This window comes from Bremia lactucae (genome assembly GCF_004359215.1).
Source record: "Bremia lactucae strain SF5 chromosome Unknown BlacSF5_NotPlaced_200_SHOA01000120.1_2678225bp, whole genome shotgun sequence".
NCBI classification, from domain to species: domain Eukaryota; phylum Oomycota; class Peronosporomycetes; order Peronosporales; family Peronosporaceae; genus Bremia; species Bremia lactucae.
The window spans coordinates 1,555,495-1,571,665 of record NW_027152213.1 but is presented as its reverse complement, the minus strand read 5'-3'; the positions used below and the strand labels follow the sequence as shown (position 1 = coordinate 1,571,665).

The 16,171-nt window shown below is 47.1% G+C and overlaps 1 protein-coding gene across 1 annotated transcript; it reads right to left on the bottom strand.

Annotated features, from left to right (window-relative positions):
- Positions 1-14,975: 14,975 nt before the first annotated feature.
- CCR75_000609 (uncharacterized protein) lies at positions 14,976-15,878 on the bottom strand (the record flags this gene model as incomplete). The annotated part of the gene is made up of 1 exon (XM_067958716.1): positions 14,976-15,878. One exon carries the CDS (start codon positions 15,876-15,878, stop codon positions 14,976-14,978), a length of 903 nt encoding a protein of 300 aa, XP_067814671.1.
- Positions 15,879-16,171: the final 293 nt, after the last annotated feature.

Below are 16,171 nucleotides of genomic sequence, written 5' to 3'. Positions count from 1 at the left end.
TACCCTCACAAAGTGATACAAGTGAGCAAGTACATACGCTTGTAAATGGCGTAACCGGTAACATTGAGGGGGTAGTTAGCCTTGCGGCAATTCCCTCGTTACATGCTCCTATAGAGCTAGACGAAATTTCTATTGATGAGTGCGGTCGAGCCTTAAAAGCTGGTGACTTATCTGAAATGGTGGTCATTCGACCTATGGTTGAGTTAAACTCATCGTCACTTCTAGACGAAGCTGTCCTGGATGACACAAAAGCTGCTCTTAGTGCGCGAAGTGGGTCATTGATCTTTAAAGATCCTACGGATCCCTTTTATTCCTTAATTAAGGAATTCCAAGATGTGGTATGTAAGAACCCACCATCTGTTTTATCTCCGGATAGAGGTGTTCGTCATGAAATTGACTTAGTTCCGGGAACCAAATATTGTGTCACAAGACAATGGCCTTTACCAAGGGAGCAGTGTGACGTCATGACTATTTCTTCCGTGCTAAGCACGAGGCTGGAATGGTACGAGATAGCAAATCTCCTCATTCGACACCGACATTTTGTGTCAAAAAGCGAAATGGTGAATGGCGCATTGTACATGCTTATAATAGGCTTAATGCTGCCGCTATACCAGCACAAACCCCCATTCCTAGAAAGGATGTTCTTCAGAACAATATGGTGGGATGTACAATGTACAGTGCATTGGACTTAATCGATGGTTACTACCAATTGCTCATGCGAGCTAGTGATATCTCGCTTACAGCGGTTAGCACCCCAAGCGGCATGTTATGGGAGTGGCTGGTTATGCCACAAGGGCTTTCCAACGCCCCGGCAACATTTAATCGTCTAGTGACGCAACTGTTTCGCCCTCATCGAGGTTATGCAAAGACTTATTTCGATGACATTTTTGTCCATAGTCGTGCGGAGCAGGGTCGGTCGGATATGGAAAACCATTTAGACCATTTGCGAGCAGTGCTCGCGTGCATGCGCACAAACAAATTGTATGCCAATGCATCTAAATGCATTTTAGGCGCAGACGAAATTCCTTTTTTAGGATGCTTCATTGGAAAGCGGGGCCTTAGAGCGGATCCCGCTAAGGTAAAAGCCATAGTAGATTGGCCGGTTCCTAAAAACTAAAAGGATTTGCGTAAGTGGTTGGGTCTCGCCAATTATTTACACAAATATAGCGAAAATTACGCTGATAGGGCTAGGCCATTATAGAATCTTCTTAAAAGGATACAGAATGGTGCTGGACTAGCACCGAAAATAATGCTTTTCGAGCAGTTAAGGATAGTATTATCCATGCCCCGATTCTGGCACTGACAAACCCAAATTTGCCTTTCAGTGTCGTCTGTGTGTGCGTGTGACGCATCAGATTTTGCCATTGGCAGTCTCTGTCACAAACAGATGTTGATGGGCATGAACGTGTTATTGCGTTCGAGTCGAGACAGCTTAAAGCTGCGAAAGAAAATTACCCAGTTCATGACAAAGAGTTACTTGGTATGAAGTATGCTCTCGTCAAATTCAGAGTTCATCTGCTCGGCTCTAAGCCGTTTGTGATTTTTACAGTCACGCGTCGTTACGCATGGTGACTAAGTCGCCCCATCTCTCACAGAGAATGGCCCGATGGCTATCCTTTTTTGCGGAATACACCTTCGAGGTGATGTATAAACCCGGCAAGCAAAATGCTTGGCCGATGCGTTATCACGCAGGCCGGACTATGAGGTTTCTCATTGAACGACTATCTCGTCACCTGTTCCTGACTTAATCCGTTCGGCTTACGCCAAGGATGAACAGTGTGTAGCTCTGCTACAAGCCTTAAGAAATTTGAATTCGGGTAATAAATTACCGGCACGTTTGCGTGCAAGGTTACATCGATTTTCTATCGGTAACGACCTGTTGCTTTTTTGCACAGACATTGCGGACCCTCCGCGTGTCGTTGTTCCTCATGTTGAGGATCAAAGTACCGGATCCTCTATGAAGCACACGGTACTGTCCTTGGTGGTCATCTCGGTAGAGAAAAGGCCTACGGCTCTATCAGCCAGAGTTATTGGTGGCCCAAACTTAAAAAAAATAGGTCAGCACATATAGACATGCGAAACGTGCCAACGGGTTAAGCCCTCGGCACATGCTGCTGCGCCACTGGCGAGTCTTCCCGTCCCCATAGAATGCTGGGAGTCCATTAGTATGGATTTTGGATTTGGGCTGCCGAAAGATTCAGCCGGTAACTCCGGTATAGTGGTCTTTGCTGACCGTTTGAGCAAAATGGCTCACTTAGCGGCCGTGCGGGATTCCATTGATGGAGAGGGTACAGCTAAGCTGTTTATCAATCGCGTGTTTCGACAACATGGTTTGCCAGTGGCAATTGGCTCTGACCAATATCCCCGTTTCACGGGTAAATTCTGGAAATCAATTTTTCCGGTGCTTGGCACCAGATTGAATATGTCCACTGCGGACCATCCGCAGACCGATGGTCAAATCGAACGTGTCCATCGCGTCATTGAAGACGTTTTACGCAGCGTGTGTGCTCAGACACCAAAGCGCTGGAGCTCAATGCTCCCAGAAGTGGAATTTGCGTTAAATAACGCTGTTCATGCCTCTACCGGCTATACTCCGTTCTATGTAAACGGTCTTACCTACCCGCGCGTTCCATTAACGAAACCACTGCGTGGTTCAGGGCTTGGAGGGGGAGAATTGGCCGATAGGCTTGCTGGTATCAGCCCTGTTACCGTTGAGAAACAAGTAAGCGAGTTTCTCGCGACGCAATTTAGTGTCTTAAGACATGTAAGGGATACGACGGCGGATAGCCAAGCCAAACAAAAAGAACAAGCAGACGCCAAAGCCAGAAGCTGTATTAATTCTAATATAGTCGGAGACCGAGTTTATTAAACGCTAAAAATCTACCTACCAACTTGGTTTCCGCGGTCTTCAAGACCAAATTGCGCCCGCACTTTATTGGACAATTTATGGTCGTGGCCAAGAAGGGCCTTGCTTATATGCTAAACCTTCCCAGCAAGCTGCGTACACACCCAGTGTTTTACGTTGGCTTGCTTAAGTCATATCGGGACCCTTCCAACGTGGACTTGAAGGCGCTTGCGTCGAGACAGGCGGTCGTGCCGCAGATTGCTGTATCCTGACCAAGATGTCCAGCTGGCCCTCTAAACGAGGCTGCTGACGCTCCAGCGTCGAAAGACGGTCCCGAACCGCCTCAAATAAGCTCTCAACCCGAGCAAGGACCTCACGAAGAAGTTGCACCTCGTGCCGTAGAGCATCAAATGCTTCCGCCGAAATTTCATCCCCCCTCCCGCGCTGCTTGATGCGCGGGGGAACCTTCAGTTTCATGTGGAGAAACTGTTAAAGCAACGTCGTCGTGAGGGTCAATACCAGTATCTGGTGAAGTGGCTAGGGTACCCCTCTTCTGAAAACTCTTGGGAGTTCGAGGTACCTCTTCGGCAAGATTGCCCGTACGCCGTTGACGTTTTTGAGCGCCAAGCTTAGGGTCAACTCGCGTCAAACGACGCTTCTCACCACTAAACGTGGGATTGGGTGGAACTAAAGTCTCAGTGCGGCTTCGATCCTTGGTTGTACGGTCAACCGAAGCACTGAAATATCGGCTAGGCCTTTCTTCGTTTTGTGGCATAAATGCCGAACGTAACTGGCCTTTCGCCTAAAGATTAGCAAAGTCGAAGCGAAGCTTCCATTCCAAATGAACATCACTTCTATCCGCAGACTCTCTGATATTCCAGATATTACGGAGTTTGCGGGCTCATTGAACCCAGTTCTCAAATGAGACTTCGTTTTCAGTCCTTGTTTCGTTTGGAAACAAAACGATCGGAGTTTCTCTCATGGAGATCACCGAAGCTGCACGGGCTTGATCACGTAAACGCGTCAGATACTGGCTTCGCGTCATTACCTTTGGCATGAAGAGCGTCGCGGGCAGCGATCTCCTCCGGCGTCCTCGCCGGGTCACCCGAGATCCAGATGGCCAAGCTATTACCCGCTATCTCTTTGAGACGTTCGTCCGCACTAAGCGGAGTGAATCTATGTTCACTATGAGCTTTAGCTTTCGCTATCTTGGCAGCTCGACGACGAGCTCTTTCTTCTATGAGAATTAACTGCTCTTGCTCTTCATCGAGCGGATTCAGATGATGTTGGACTCAGGGTCCCGTGTCTGCCAAATACAGTTAAGACATCAGCGGCACCATGTTCTGGGAACGGATTCAGGGCTCGCTGAAGTTTATCCGGAGGAGAAGGCGTTTACGAACGCCGCTCTTTTTCCTCCTCATCTGATTGGGAGTGACTTTCAAAGTCCACCATTCCCTCATCGTCGAGGAAGGTGCTCAGAGTCTGTGACTCACGCTTGATTGTCATTAGACAAAGGAATGGAAAACACAACCAAACGGTTAGCTGTTTAAGTTTCAACCTCAAAGAGGAAATGAAGCGAATGTTGTCGTATCAAGAGTCTGACGGGGGAGAGTGTAATAGGGCACACATCGGTTGGAGAACCGTTGTTGTGGTACATTTACTTTATGGGTAAAATACCTTTTTATCTAATTTTAAAATAGTAATTTACTTAAATCCCATTTATTATGGGTAATAAATGTGGTCGCCGCCAGATATAAATCTGGCGGCCAAAATCCATTTTTTTAATTAGCTAGGGTAAGGTTTTTAGATTTAAATAATTAAATAAAGTTCAGTTCCCCTTTTGATCTTAAAGCGTCTAGTGCCTTCCTAAGGCTTGCGCATTGATCTGTAAGAGATAGAAGCCTTTCTAAGGTATATCCTCTTGGGCACTAGTTGCCACTTAGTTCTACGAACCCTGAATCCCTTGAACTAGGATTTCTTAAGCTTTGTAGCTTGTACGACTCCCTGAGTTGTTAAACCCATTAGTTCAATAGAACTAAGTGACTCTCTGAGTCTGAAAGTCTTCCTCTGACTTTAGGAGCGAGGTAGCTCCGTTACAGTCGAGCTGGCCTTAAACGAGGTTGAAAACGCTCCAACGTCAAAAGACGGTCTTGGACCGCGTCAAAGATGCTCTAGACTTGAGCAATATTCTCACGGAGAAGTTGCACCTCGTGCCTTAACGCCAAGAAAGACGCCTCAAATATTCCGGCCCATTCCTTTGACGACCAAAGGAACCTCCACTTTTACGTCGAGAGGCCTTTTATGCGACGTCATCGCAAGGGACAATACAATAACGATTGAAGTAGTTTGGGCATCCCCCGTTGGGAAACTAATGGAAACACAATAATCCTCTTCGGCAAAATTGTCCTTACGCCGTTGACGTTTTGGAGCGTCCCGCTCAGATCAAATTGTATCGATTGACGCTTCGAGAATGAGCTGATCATCGGCCATGATACGGCTTGGACCCGGGGTTGCAGGCGTAGTCAAAGCTTTAAATTGCTCGTAAATAATCGTATCATTTGTTCGTCGATAGCGGCACTCAAATGACCTTTGGCCTTCAGCTTTGCGAAAGCATAGCGCGGCTTACGTTCTCGACGAACATCAGCCGCTTTGGCGGACTATTTAAAAGCCCGAAAGTGTGAAGAAGACGGACAGACCTTATGAACCCATTATTAAACGATATTTCTTTATTGCTTTTCGTCTCGTTCGGATACAAACCGATAGTAATTTCCCTTCATTGAGGACACGAGGCAGGTCACGCAGATGCTTCGGATATTTACAAGGCGTCATAGCCAGATGAGTGAGGTATCGCTCACAAAGAGCTGCCCGTGTAGCGTGTTTCTCCTACGTTTAAGCCTTTAGAATCCTGTAATTTAAATTACCAAACTTCGGCCCGCAACCTGTCGGACGTGCTCTTCCGCCTTAGGTGGAGTGAGTCGACATTCCTTAATAAAGTTTTGCGTTTTAAATACTTACCGCCCGGCGGCGAGCTTGTTACTCTCGCAGTACTTCTTGCTCTTGCATGCCATCGAGGGGTTTGTAACTATATTAAGCTCTTGAGGCGGTGTTATGCGTAATGGGTTCAATACATCCGCTCCACCACGTTCAGGGACTAAATTAGGAGCCTGGCGAGACTACGCCAACGCGTGTTGGTTTGGTCTGCTCACCCTGTTCCTCATACAAAGTGTTACTATCAGACCCTATGAGCTCTTTGTCTCCAAGTAAGGAGGCAATAGTCGGTGACTCACGTTTTATGTCATAAGACAAATCGATGCTATTCAACCTCACAGAGGGAACAAAAACGATTTGTCGACACTCGGTGCCAACAGTCGGATGGGAAAGGGTGGTTTATCATTAATACGCTACAATTCATATTATGGCTAAAACATCGATTTATTATTTGAAACAGGTACACCATAAAAACAATCTATATATTATGGTAATACGGGTGGCAGCCACCAGACAGAGATCTGGTAGTCGAAGTCTAATTTAGATCAATTAGAAGAAAAACTTACATCTTAAAAAGTATATAAAATTCAGTTCCCCTTTTGACGTTAAAGCGTTAAGTGCCTCACTAAGGCTTGCGCAGTGATCTGTGAGAGTACCAAGCCTTCCCAAGGTATACACTCTCGGGCATTAGTTGCCACTTGATTCTACGTCCCATAAACTAGATTTTATCAAGCTCTACGAGCTAGTACTTCGGAGTTGTAAAACTCTTAAGTTTTATAGAACTAAGTGCGTATTTGACTTTCAATTTTTCCTCTGACTTAAGGGCGATGTAGCTCCGCTACAGCGAAAGTCAGGGCAACAAGACTCGAGTTCACACTCCAATTAGAACATGGCTGTAGAGACGCCAGAACGATTACGAAAAATATTTTTTGAATAATCATCGAGACTGAGTACGGCATTGATGAGCTGACGATTTACGATCATCGCAAAAGAGGTTTTAAAATTTCATCGCATTTCATACGATAGTTCTAATGTAATACAGAATGGGGAGGATATTAATGCACCTATCCGTAATCCCAGCGCATATGTTTAAAGCATATAGAAGATGATGATAGTTGAGTACCAATTTTAATTGCTAACAACTGGTGTACAAGATTTATAAGAAGCACAATTTATGTTCTTTTCGGCAGCGTCAATGTTTAAGACCTGTCCAGCGCAAAATGTCATTTGTACGGATATATATATATATATATATAAATGCATTGGAAAATACTTTTCTTATATAAGGCTACTAACTGGTATCAATAAATAGCTATAAACTAATATGGAACCTGTATAGCTACACACTTCTTTCGGTATTGCCGCACCCCCTCCCGTCTGCTTGTAGGCGGACGCTACTTAAAGCTGTCACACACTACTTTAGCACACACCTTCAGGCACAGTGAAGAAGCGTTTTATTATCTTCTCTCACGTACAGTGAGGTAGCTGGTGGGTGTCTAAGCAACCTCACCCAACGAATTAGGAGCCTTAGTTTCAGTGACGTCACGAGAGCGGTAATCCGGCTCCACGTGCGCACTTGCTGTTTAGGAAGAAAATTTTCGGATTGTTTTATATTAAATCTAATTAAATATAAATCCTATTTCAAACAATCATAAATGCCGTCTCAGTAAAGTTGCACGGATATATATTGCGAGCGTATTATTCTAAATACCTCGATCTTGGATGACGCTAGCCGCCATCCCCGTTAATGTGAGTGCCCTCAGGTGCATCACTTACACAAGGGTGGGTCACAATGTGAGCCACACTCAAGTGATGGATCTAATTACTTCACGTAAGTAATTGACCATCCGCCCCCCTTTAGTACACAAAGTGTACTTAACGGGGATAGTGTAACATAGGGCAACTTTATCCCGTTACATTATCCCCCCTTCAAGAGCGGTTTTAAATCTTGCAAATTCGTCAAAGAAGAACGAGGGACAGCGAGCTGCTATACGCGCCTGTTTAGTCCTATCTGTCACCATAGCGACCTGTGTGCACTCACACGGCACCAACCATACCCTAAGAGGGGCAAAGATGATGGGTGTTCAGCAAAGACGCCCTCAAAACCACGCACGAAGCGTACGCGCCATGTTAAGACGCCGCCGTCGCCGAGTGCCACAGTTACAACGCCGACAACTACTGCAGTTGTCGCGCACTTAACTAGGCTGAATTATCTGTCCCACTTTCACAGTGAGGATGTAGATCCGTCGCTCATTGTTGACTAAAACGAGTTGACACCGCTGCCTTCACATCATAGTAGTGATGAGTGCAGCGAGCCAATGAGGAAGGACGATGGCGCTTTATTGCACATCCAAACTTCACTCATTGCTCCTAACATGGAGTCAACAAAGTTTTCAAATGGTGTCTCGTCGTCTGCGTTTGCTAGCGCAGCGACCATTAATGAGAGCGCTGCCCATAAAGGCGCAGCTGCTTCTCAGTTGGGTAGATCTACGCCGCCTGTCGTTCAGACCATTATTCACAATGGATCTTACGCAGAAGAGTCTGAGAGTAAAGCTCCACCGACGAAACGTGAGCGTGTCCAATCGGTGTCACAAGCAAGTCGCATTGGACGTGGCTATGTACTGGTGGAATATCAAACCACCAATGCCGCTCCTAGAGCACGCTACTCTAAATGCACATAAATTTTACGGAATCTATAATTTGTGAAAGACTCAGGAGAAATCACTTGGCCGTGTTTCCCCGATCCCGGTCGTGTTGCATTCAAATGAATCAACCGACCATTATAAAGCAGAATTCCTGCGCCGCTTTCAGCCACATGTGGCGAAAAACGGTAGCAGCGGCTTTACTTCGCTCGTTCGCAAATGAAAAAAATCATGGGCGGTACTTACCCTCTGTTTTTTCTCATTACGCTGCTCCTGCTAATCCCTACGAACCTAGCGGCGCGACAACTGGTCCTCCTTCTCATAGGCAGACACCAGGCCCGGAACGTCGACATACAGCACGTCGACCGGCCCCCAAGAGTCAAAACGCTTTGGGTATCCACTCCACTGGACGAGGATTAAGTGCTTCTTCTGTACATAGCGGTGGGCAACCAACCATCCAGCAAGGAAGCATTGGTTCCCAGCAGCAGCCAACAGTGAAAGGCAAGGATATAATCTCAAGAATAAAGGAACTTTTTTCTAAAAAATATTAAAAGAAATTAGTGCAGGTGGCGCCTGATATGAGCGGATTTCGCCTACTGACTCGTGGCAGCTATCCCGTATCCGTTCAGTCGCAGGCGCTGAGCACTGCTGAATGACGGATCCGGGATCTCGAATGTCAAGTCTCGCGACTGACTTCGGATCTTCACGATGTCCACGCAAAGGATCGTCAGGGTTAAGAACGCCTAAAATTTCGGCGAAACCTTTTGAATAAGTTGATGCTGAGGGATCCGCGTTACGCGCGTGATACCCCTCGCTCTCCAAGTCCGTATCTTGTCGGAGGAGTCATTCCGCTAGAAATTTTTCTTTCCCGTCTCCCTCACCAGATCGATGCTCGACTCACAGTCGGCGTCACCGATGGGGGTATGTGATCTCTTTTGGATTAGCATCGTTTCAGACGACCCACGTAAAATACAGGGTGCGTCTTCATAAACGGAGGAAGGGTTAGCCTATACTTTAGGTCTCTAGCCTCTTCGACCACCGGAAACGGCCGAATGAAATGCGGCACCGCGAGGTACTACAGAAACTGCAATTTTAGATAGAGTAGCAGTAATTAATATTACTTGTTCACCTAATCTAAAGCGTATACTACTTTTGAGACAATTTTGGTCCGCATGTTGTTTTGCTTGTCCTATGCGCTTGCCATCGCTCGCGGCTTTTGGTGTGATGGCTAATCGCTCATCCACATGGCGTTAAGCTTCGCTCACGCTTTAAGCATCAAACTCGCCTATGATACCGCCGAGAGGTCGTTCATATGACGTAGTTGTAGATAACAAAACATCGTTATAGTTTGGGAGCACAGACATTCCTTATGGTGTGACTCCATTCTGACCACTGCCAACCCGGCAGGATCACTAGGGCAAGATTCTGTCTTTGAGATGATACCCTCGCGGATCATCATCATATTGACAAAACTTTGTCCCATTTTCGCACCGAGTGTAGTGAGGGCCCTCCCCAACAAAGACTCGGGCTGCGCACAAACGAGACTGGCGTCCGAGGATGGCGCAGTCTGTTTATATAAAACGGTTTCTCTCCCGTACCGGCGTGGACACTGTTATTTCTAGCGAACTCCACGAAGGGCAATTGCTTGATCCATTCTTTGGGAGTCGCAATTGTGCGCAATACATCCGTCACGACCCGATTGGCACGTTCTGTTTGGCCATCGGTCTGGGGATGATCTGCAGTCGACATGTGGTGCTTGTTACCTAGCAGTCTTAAACACATGACGCCAAAAATTAGATGCAAAACGTGGATCCCGGTCCGATGCTATGGACTCAGGCATCCCGTGTAGTTGGTATACATAGTCCAGGAACAAGAGAGCTAGCTCCTTGCCTGTGATCGATGTCTTACATGGCGCTAACGCTCCATTTCGCTCAGTCCGTCTACCAAGCCCCGTCCGACCCTTGTGGTCGGGCGGCATGCCAAACCTGAAGTCCAGACTTACCGACTTCGAAAAATTCGTTGGAATCGGTAGCGGCTTCAATGGCGCACTGCTGGACGGTGCAGGCTTAACGCGCTGACACTGTTCGCAAGAGAACTTTTTTAGTCACCCATCGATTAAGGTATGGCCATCAAAATTCCTCTGACACTCATAAGAATGTCATTTCACGGCCTAGATGCCCACTAAGAATGTCATTTGACGGCCTAGATGCCCACTCGATGGTGCATCATGGAGCTCGAGAAGTATTTTCAGCTTGATTTATGTGCCATGAGGGACATAAATTCTCAAGATATCACAAGGTGACAACTGATGTCATAAAAGGCCATCGACCTAGCTTAGCCTTCAGGTGCAACGGAAGGAGAACCTTTCGTCCACCGAAGTGATCCAACAGCAGGCAATAATGTTCGTTCTAACTGTAGCTTTCTTTAATTTCGGAGGCCAATGAGTTTGCCAAGTGGGAATATGCCTTCATGGCTGCCCACGTTGACGACTCAACATGTGCTTTAGCACGAGACACATTTTTTCAGGTGTCTTGCCTTGAAGTCTGGTGTACGCTAACTGCATATTCGACTTACCCGGCTTGTATTGGACTTTAAAATTAAAATCGGAGAAGAATGTAAGCCATACTGCCATTCTACGCGAAAGTTTTGGTGGGTTTACAGCGGTCCGCAGCGATGCGTGATCCGTATTGACCACAAATGGTTCGGTGCCCAACAAATGCACTCGAAACTTTATAATAGCATACTTTCTTAAAGTAGCTCCTTGTCATGCACAGGGTAATTCAGCTTAAGCGGCTTCAAGAGCCGGGACTGATAAGAGATGACGCGGTCAATACCGTCGTCCGCCTTCTGCATGAGCACGCTGCGGATTGCAAAATTACTTGCATCGCAGACAACGCTATAGGGCTTATCTGCGTCTGGCAATGCCAAGACCTGTGCCTCTACAAGAGGTTTTTTAACTGATGTAAACGCATCATCTTGTCTTTTAAACCAAACTCATTCTGCGTCCAGTACAGGTATCTCAGGGACCCCTATGACGCACTTTTGCAAGTTGACGTACAATTGGGCGTCCTTTAAAGTCTGCAACACAGCGTCTAAATGACGCTTGTGCGACTCTATTGCGCTCAGCCCGTCCTCGGCCCTACTATGCACGAATACATCGTCAAAGTACTGAGGCGCGTAGGCACAGTGCTGACGCATCACGTGAGCCACCACCCGGTTGAATGTCGCTGGTGCGTTTTTCAAACCTTTGGGCATCACAAGCCACTCCCAAAGCATCCCGCTTGGGGTGCTTACTGCCGTTTTGGCTACATCGGACTCTCTCATGAGTACCTGATAGTAGCCATCCTTCAAATCCAATGCGGAAAAGATAGTTGACTTTCCCATGGAGTTCAACAAGACATCTTTCCGCGGGATTGGCGTTTGCGCCGGTATAGTCGCCGTGTGCTGCTTAAAGCAAGCATGAAGCACGCGCCATCCACCTGTGGCTTTACGCACGCAAAAGGTCGGGCTGCAGTGAAGAGATTTACTCACACGAACATGTCCTGCCTTGGCTCGTTTATCGAAGAACTCATCGACATAATCGACTAGTCCTTTCGGCAACGGCTATTGCCTTGTCACACAATACTTGGTGCCAGGTTCCAAATCAATTTCGTGCCCGATGCCCTTATCAACTGGTAGGCGGCTCGGTACTTCTTCTGTGAACACATTGCGATGTTTCCACAGAACTTCGAAGAACGGACTGTCTCTCAAAGCATCCTAGCCTTGAGCGGCGAACCGTTTGTTTTTGTCCATTTTAAGGACGCTCTTGTACATTGTGGACGACAAGCAACAGTTAAAGTTCTTTTCTGGAGCTGGTGCGACTATTTCAGGGATCTTTCCTTCCTTTAATTCGGCAAGGAAAAGACCGCACGACATCTCCGGGATTTTTTTTTATCTTGTCGGCAGATTTAAGACATGCTGGGGCACCTCAACTGAGGATGCATCCGCTATATTGTATTTGACGGCCTTAAACACCTCGTTCGAAGGCCCATTGGGACCGGTCCAAAGGTCACTAGTTTAGACGTTCCTTTGAATGTCTTTATCTGTCGGGTACTCGTTCTCCGAGAAACCACGACCTTTAAATGGAAGCGGGTGCCGTTGCTCTCCTGGCTAACGCACTCCTTCCAGCCGCACCAGGCTCTAGGCTCTGTATTGATTCATGCGACACTTGACTTCCTGTCAGCTCGCCGTCAACTGCCACAGGCTTTCGGGTCTGTGCAGGACTATGGGACACATGACCACTTGTCATTGCCCTTTTCACTAGTCTCCACGAGCTGAGTAGGAATTGGTGACGTTTGTCGTCAATGCACCCTCAACTGTGTTCGACACGACATCAGTTGCATACGTCTCTCGCAGGAGCACATCCTTTCCGGTGTCCTGCGCAGAGTTCTCAACTGTGCGTGTACGCCAGTCTATCCATGGTTGGTGTTTTGCCAACCATGGCATGCCTAGGATGAGGTCATACGGACTCTCCATACCTAGCACTGTGAACTACTCTTTACAAGAAAAATCACTAAAGTTGAAGGAAAGTTCTACCTGAGCTCCCTCAGACTTAACGAGCGCGCCGTTCGCTGAACGAACGGTCGCCACTTCTCGCTTGCCATCCTTGCAAAGCGACGCAAACTTGCCATCGCCCTTTGGGAAGAGTCCTCTTGCTGGGATCTTTTCCCCAGCAGGGGGTCTGGCATAGCAGCGAGCCATCCAATGGCCGCGCTTGCTGCATTTAAAGCAGACTACATCTGCATTGCCCAACTCCATGGGAGTGGTATCTGTCCTCTCGGCCGACTGCTTATACCAAGCTGTCGCCGAGGCACTGTTGTAGGATTGCTCCTCAACTAAGGAAATTTGGATTGCCTCTCCATTGTCGACGGCACCTTTCTGAAAAGGGCCTGTCGCGATGGGCCATGCCGTAGTCCGTTCATAAACGTGGGCACCTTAATGTGCTCCGGAATCGGACCTACGGTAATGGACGCCGACAGGGAGCGCATCTCCTGCACATACTCTTGCAAAGATCGCCTCGCCTGTCGCGCTCCGAAAAAGCGCGCGTGAAGCAACACCTCGTTGTTCGGCGGCTGGTACATGGCGCGAATCTTTGTCTTAAAGATCGCCCATGTAAGGAACGCCTTAACGTCCGCTACAAGCGCCGAGTAAGCCCACTCTGAGTCCTTACCGCGCAGGTGCGACATGGGGTACAACACCATCCGGCTGTCGTCCTCGATGAACTGCGCGACACCGCATTGCTCCACGGCTAAAAGCCAGTGGACAATCGTGTGCGCTGCAGTTACATCGAACTTGGGCGGGTCCCTATACGCTGACGAGCCACACTAGACTTTTGACAAAATAAATCAACATTCGTGTACTCACCACTCGAGTTGGTTAAGCAAAACGTTAACCCAACAATTAGAACGTTTCTCCACCAAAAACAAAATCTCAAATGATTTAGCCGCTTGATCCTCACGTGGTCCATCCGAATGGGCCTCGGCTGATGCGGTCGGGCAGAAAGCATCCCAACAGTGCTGTTGAGAGCCTCGCTCCGAGCCTGCTCTCGTTTAAGCTCATTCTGAGTCTTTGTGATGGACTCCGCTACAGCGTGGCTCTGTATGTTTCGGACGCGGCTCTTTGCTGTCCGAGCACGAACGCCTCAAACTGCTTCAACTGAGCAACATGTTTCTTAGGAGGTATGCCCAAGAGTCTCAGGGCTTGTTGACCAAGTCCGTGCGCCAAGTGCTCTGCCACCTCCCGATGATGTTAGGAGAGGTAGGTAGGGTGAGCCCAATCAATATTGAGACTCATCCTCACTGACACGCTCTGAGAAACGGGTACCAAAAAGTGCTACCAAGTATAGAGGTGCTACTCAAAGCTGCCACGCAGTACTAGCACACACCTTTTGAGCACAGTGAGGAAGCGGTTAAACGTTTTCTCTCACGTAAAGTGGGGTAGTTGGTGGGCGCCTAAGCGACCTTTATTTAAGTGACGTCACGGGGGCGGTAACCCGGCTCCACGTAAATCCTATTTTAACCAATTAAAAATGCCATCTCTGTAGATATGCACTGATATGTGCTGCGAGCGTATTATTCTAAATACCTCGTTCATCCCCTTTAATGTGAGTGCCCTCAGGTGCATCACATACAAGGGTGGGTCAAAATGTGAACCACACCCAAGTGGTGGGTCTAATTACTTCACTTAAGTTATTGTCCATCTCTTAAGTGCACAACGTGTAATTAACGGAGATTGTGTGAAATAGGCAACTTTAGCCCGTTTACAGAATCGTTGGTGTTATTTAAAAATACTTTTGTGCGTCACAAGTAACGCTTTATTGTACAAGATGAACAAATGCCAAAAGAAATGGGAATATATTGAATATTTAGATTTATATCAAATTGGCTTGTACTCTGACCGCCCTATAATAGACACCAAGCATGACAAAAGTGGCTATTAAGCTTCTTTTGGCACCATTGCACTTATCTTTTTGAAAAAATAGTAATCCTGTCGTTCATAATCCTTTTATCCAGATTATGCCATACGCGATTAGCCTGTTTAAATAAAGCATCATTACTGTAGATGTGGCCGAGAGACTTCATGACAGCTTTCTGTTCCTCATCGGTTTTAAGCTTTAGACCACCAATGATAAGCAGCGCGTGCAGTTGGGGCTCCTTCAAGTCAAGCAACTTCGAATCAAGTTTCTTCATTATACGTGAGTATTTCAAGTTTAAGACATTGTTAAGTGTTTTGTCCATGGACAATACACTCTTCACTTCGAAGCTTCTCTCGCCAAAGAGATCGAACAGTGCAGCAAAGAAACGGACGGAATCTTTCTCGTACTCGGCAAAAAATCGAAATGGAAATTGCATGAGTTGCGAAACTTGGCCATCCCGAAGATTAATCTTGCTGGAGAGCAGATGAGCTACTTCAAACGACGAAAGTTCTTGCCCTTTCAAATATTCGACCAGTCCCTCGAGTATGTGCTTAAAGGGTTGCCAATTTTCCAATTCATCTCGATAATATCTGAGATTCTTGCTGACATATGTTGCTAAAGGAGCTACGCCAAACCGGTCCACCAAGACCTCGGCCAAAGCTACCTTTTCTCGTAAATGCCCCTTAGGAGGAATTCCCGCGGTTATCGCTTTCAGCTGCTCAAGATTTTTGGGTTCGTTCATTGCCTTAAGATCAGCCGGAAAATTCACCCATCGAGCAACAGCGTTTTCAGGAAGCGTCTGCTCGCCTTGAGGCACCAAGTGAAATCTTAAGTGGTCGATTGTTGTTGTAAAAAGAGTTGATACTTCGTCTACGGCAACCTGCGGTTTGAGGCTCCTCGAGACGTTGGTGGTGGCGATTTTTTCGGACAAGTCAAGGGTGGCCGCCATCGAAGTGGCCACTGCAACTGATTGCAAAGTTGCGAAGAGTGCCAGTGCGGAGATAATATGACCCATAGGTGCTTTATGATGTTGCCTGGGATCTGAGAGAAATAATTCTTATTGAGTTAGAAGTTGGGTCTACGATATCACGATACAAAACGGGCTAGATTACAAATCCGTACCCTTTGCATAAGCATCCGCACCTTCTGCTTGGATAAATCTGATCGCGATTTGTCACAATTCTGACTTGCCGCAAAGAGTTGAATCAAGTACACCCACTCAACCTATGGCTTCGTTGGATT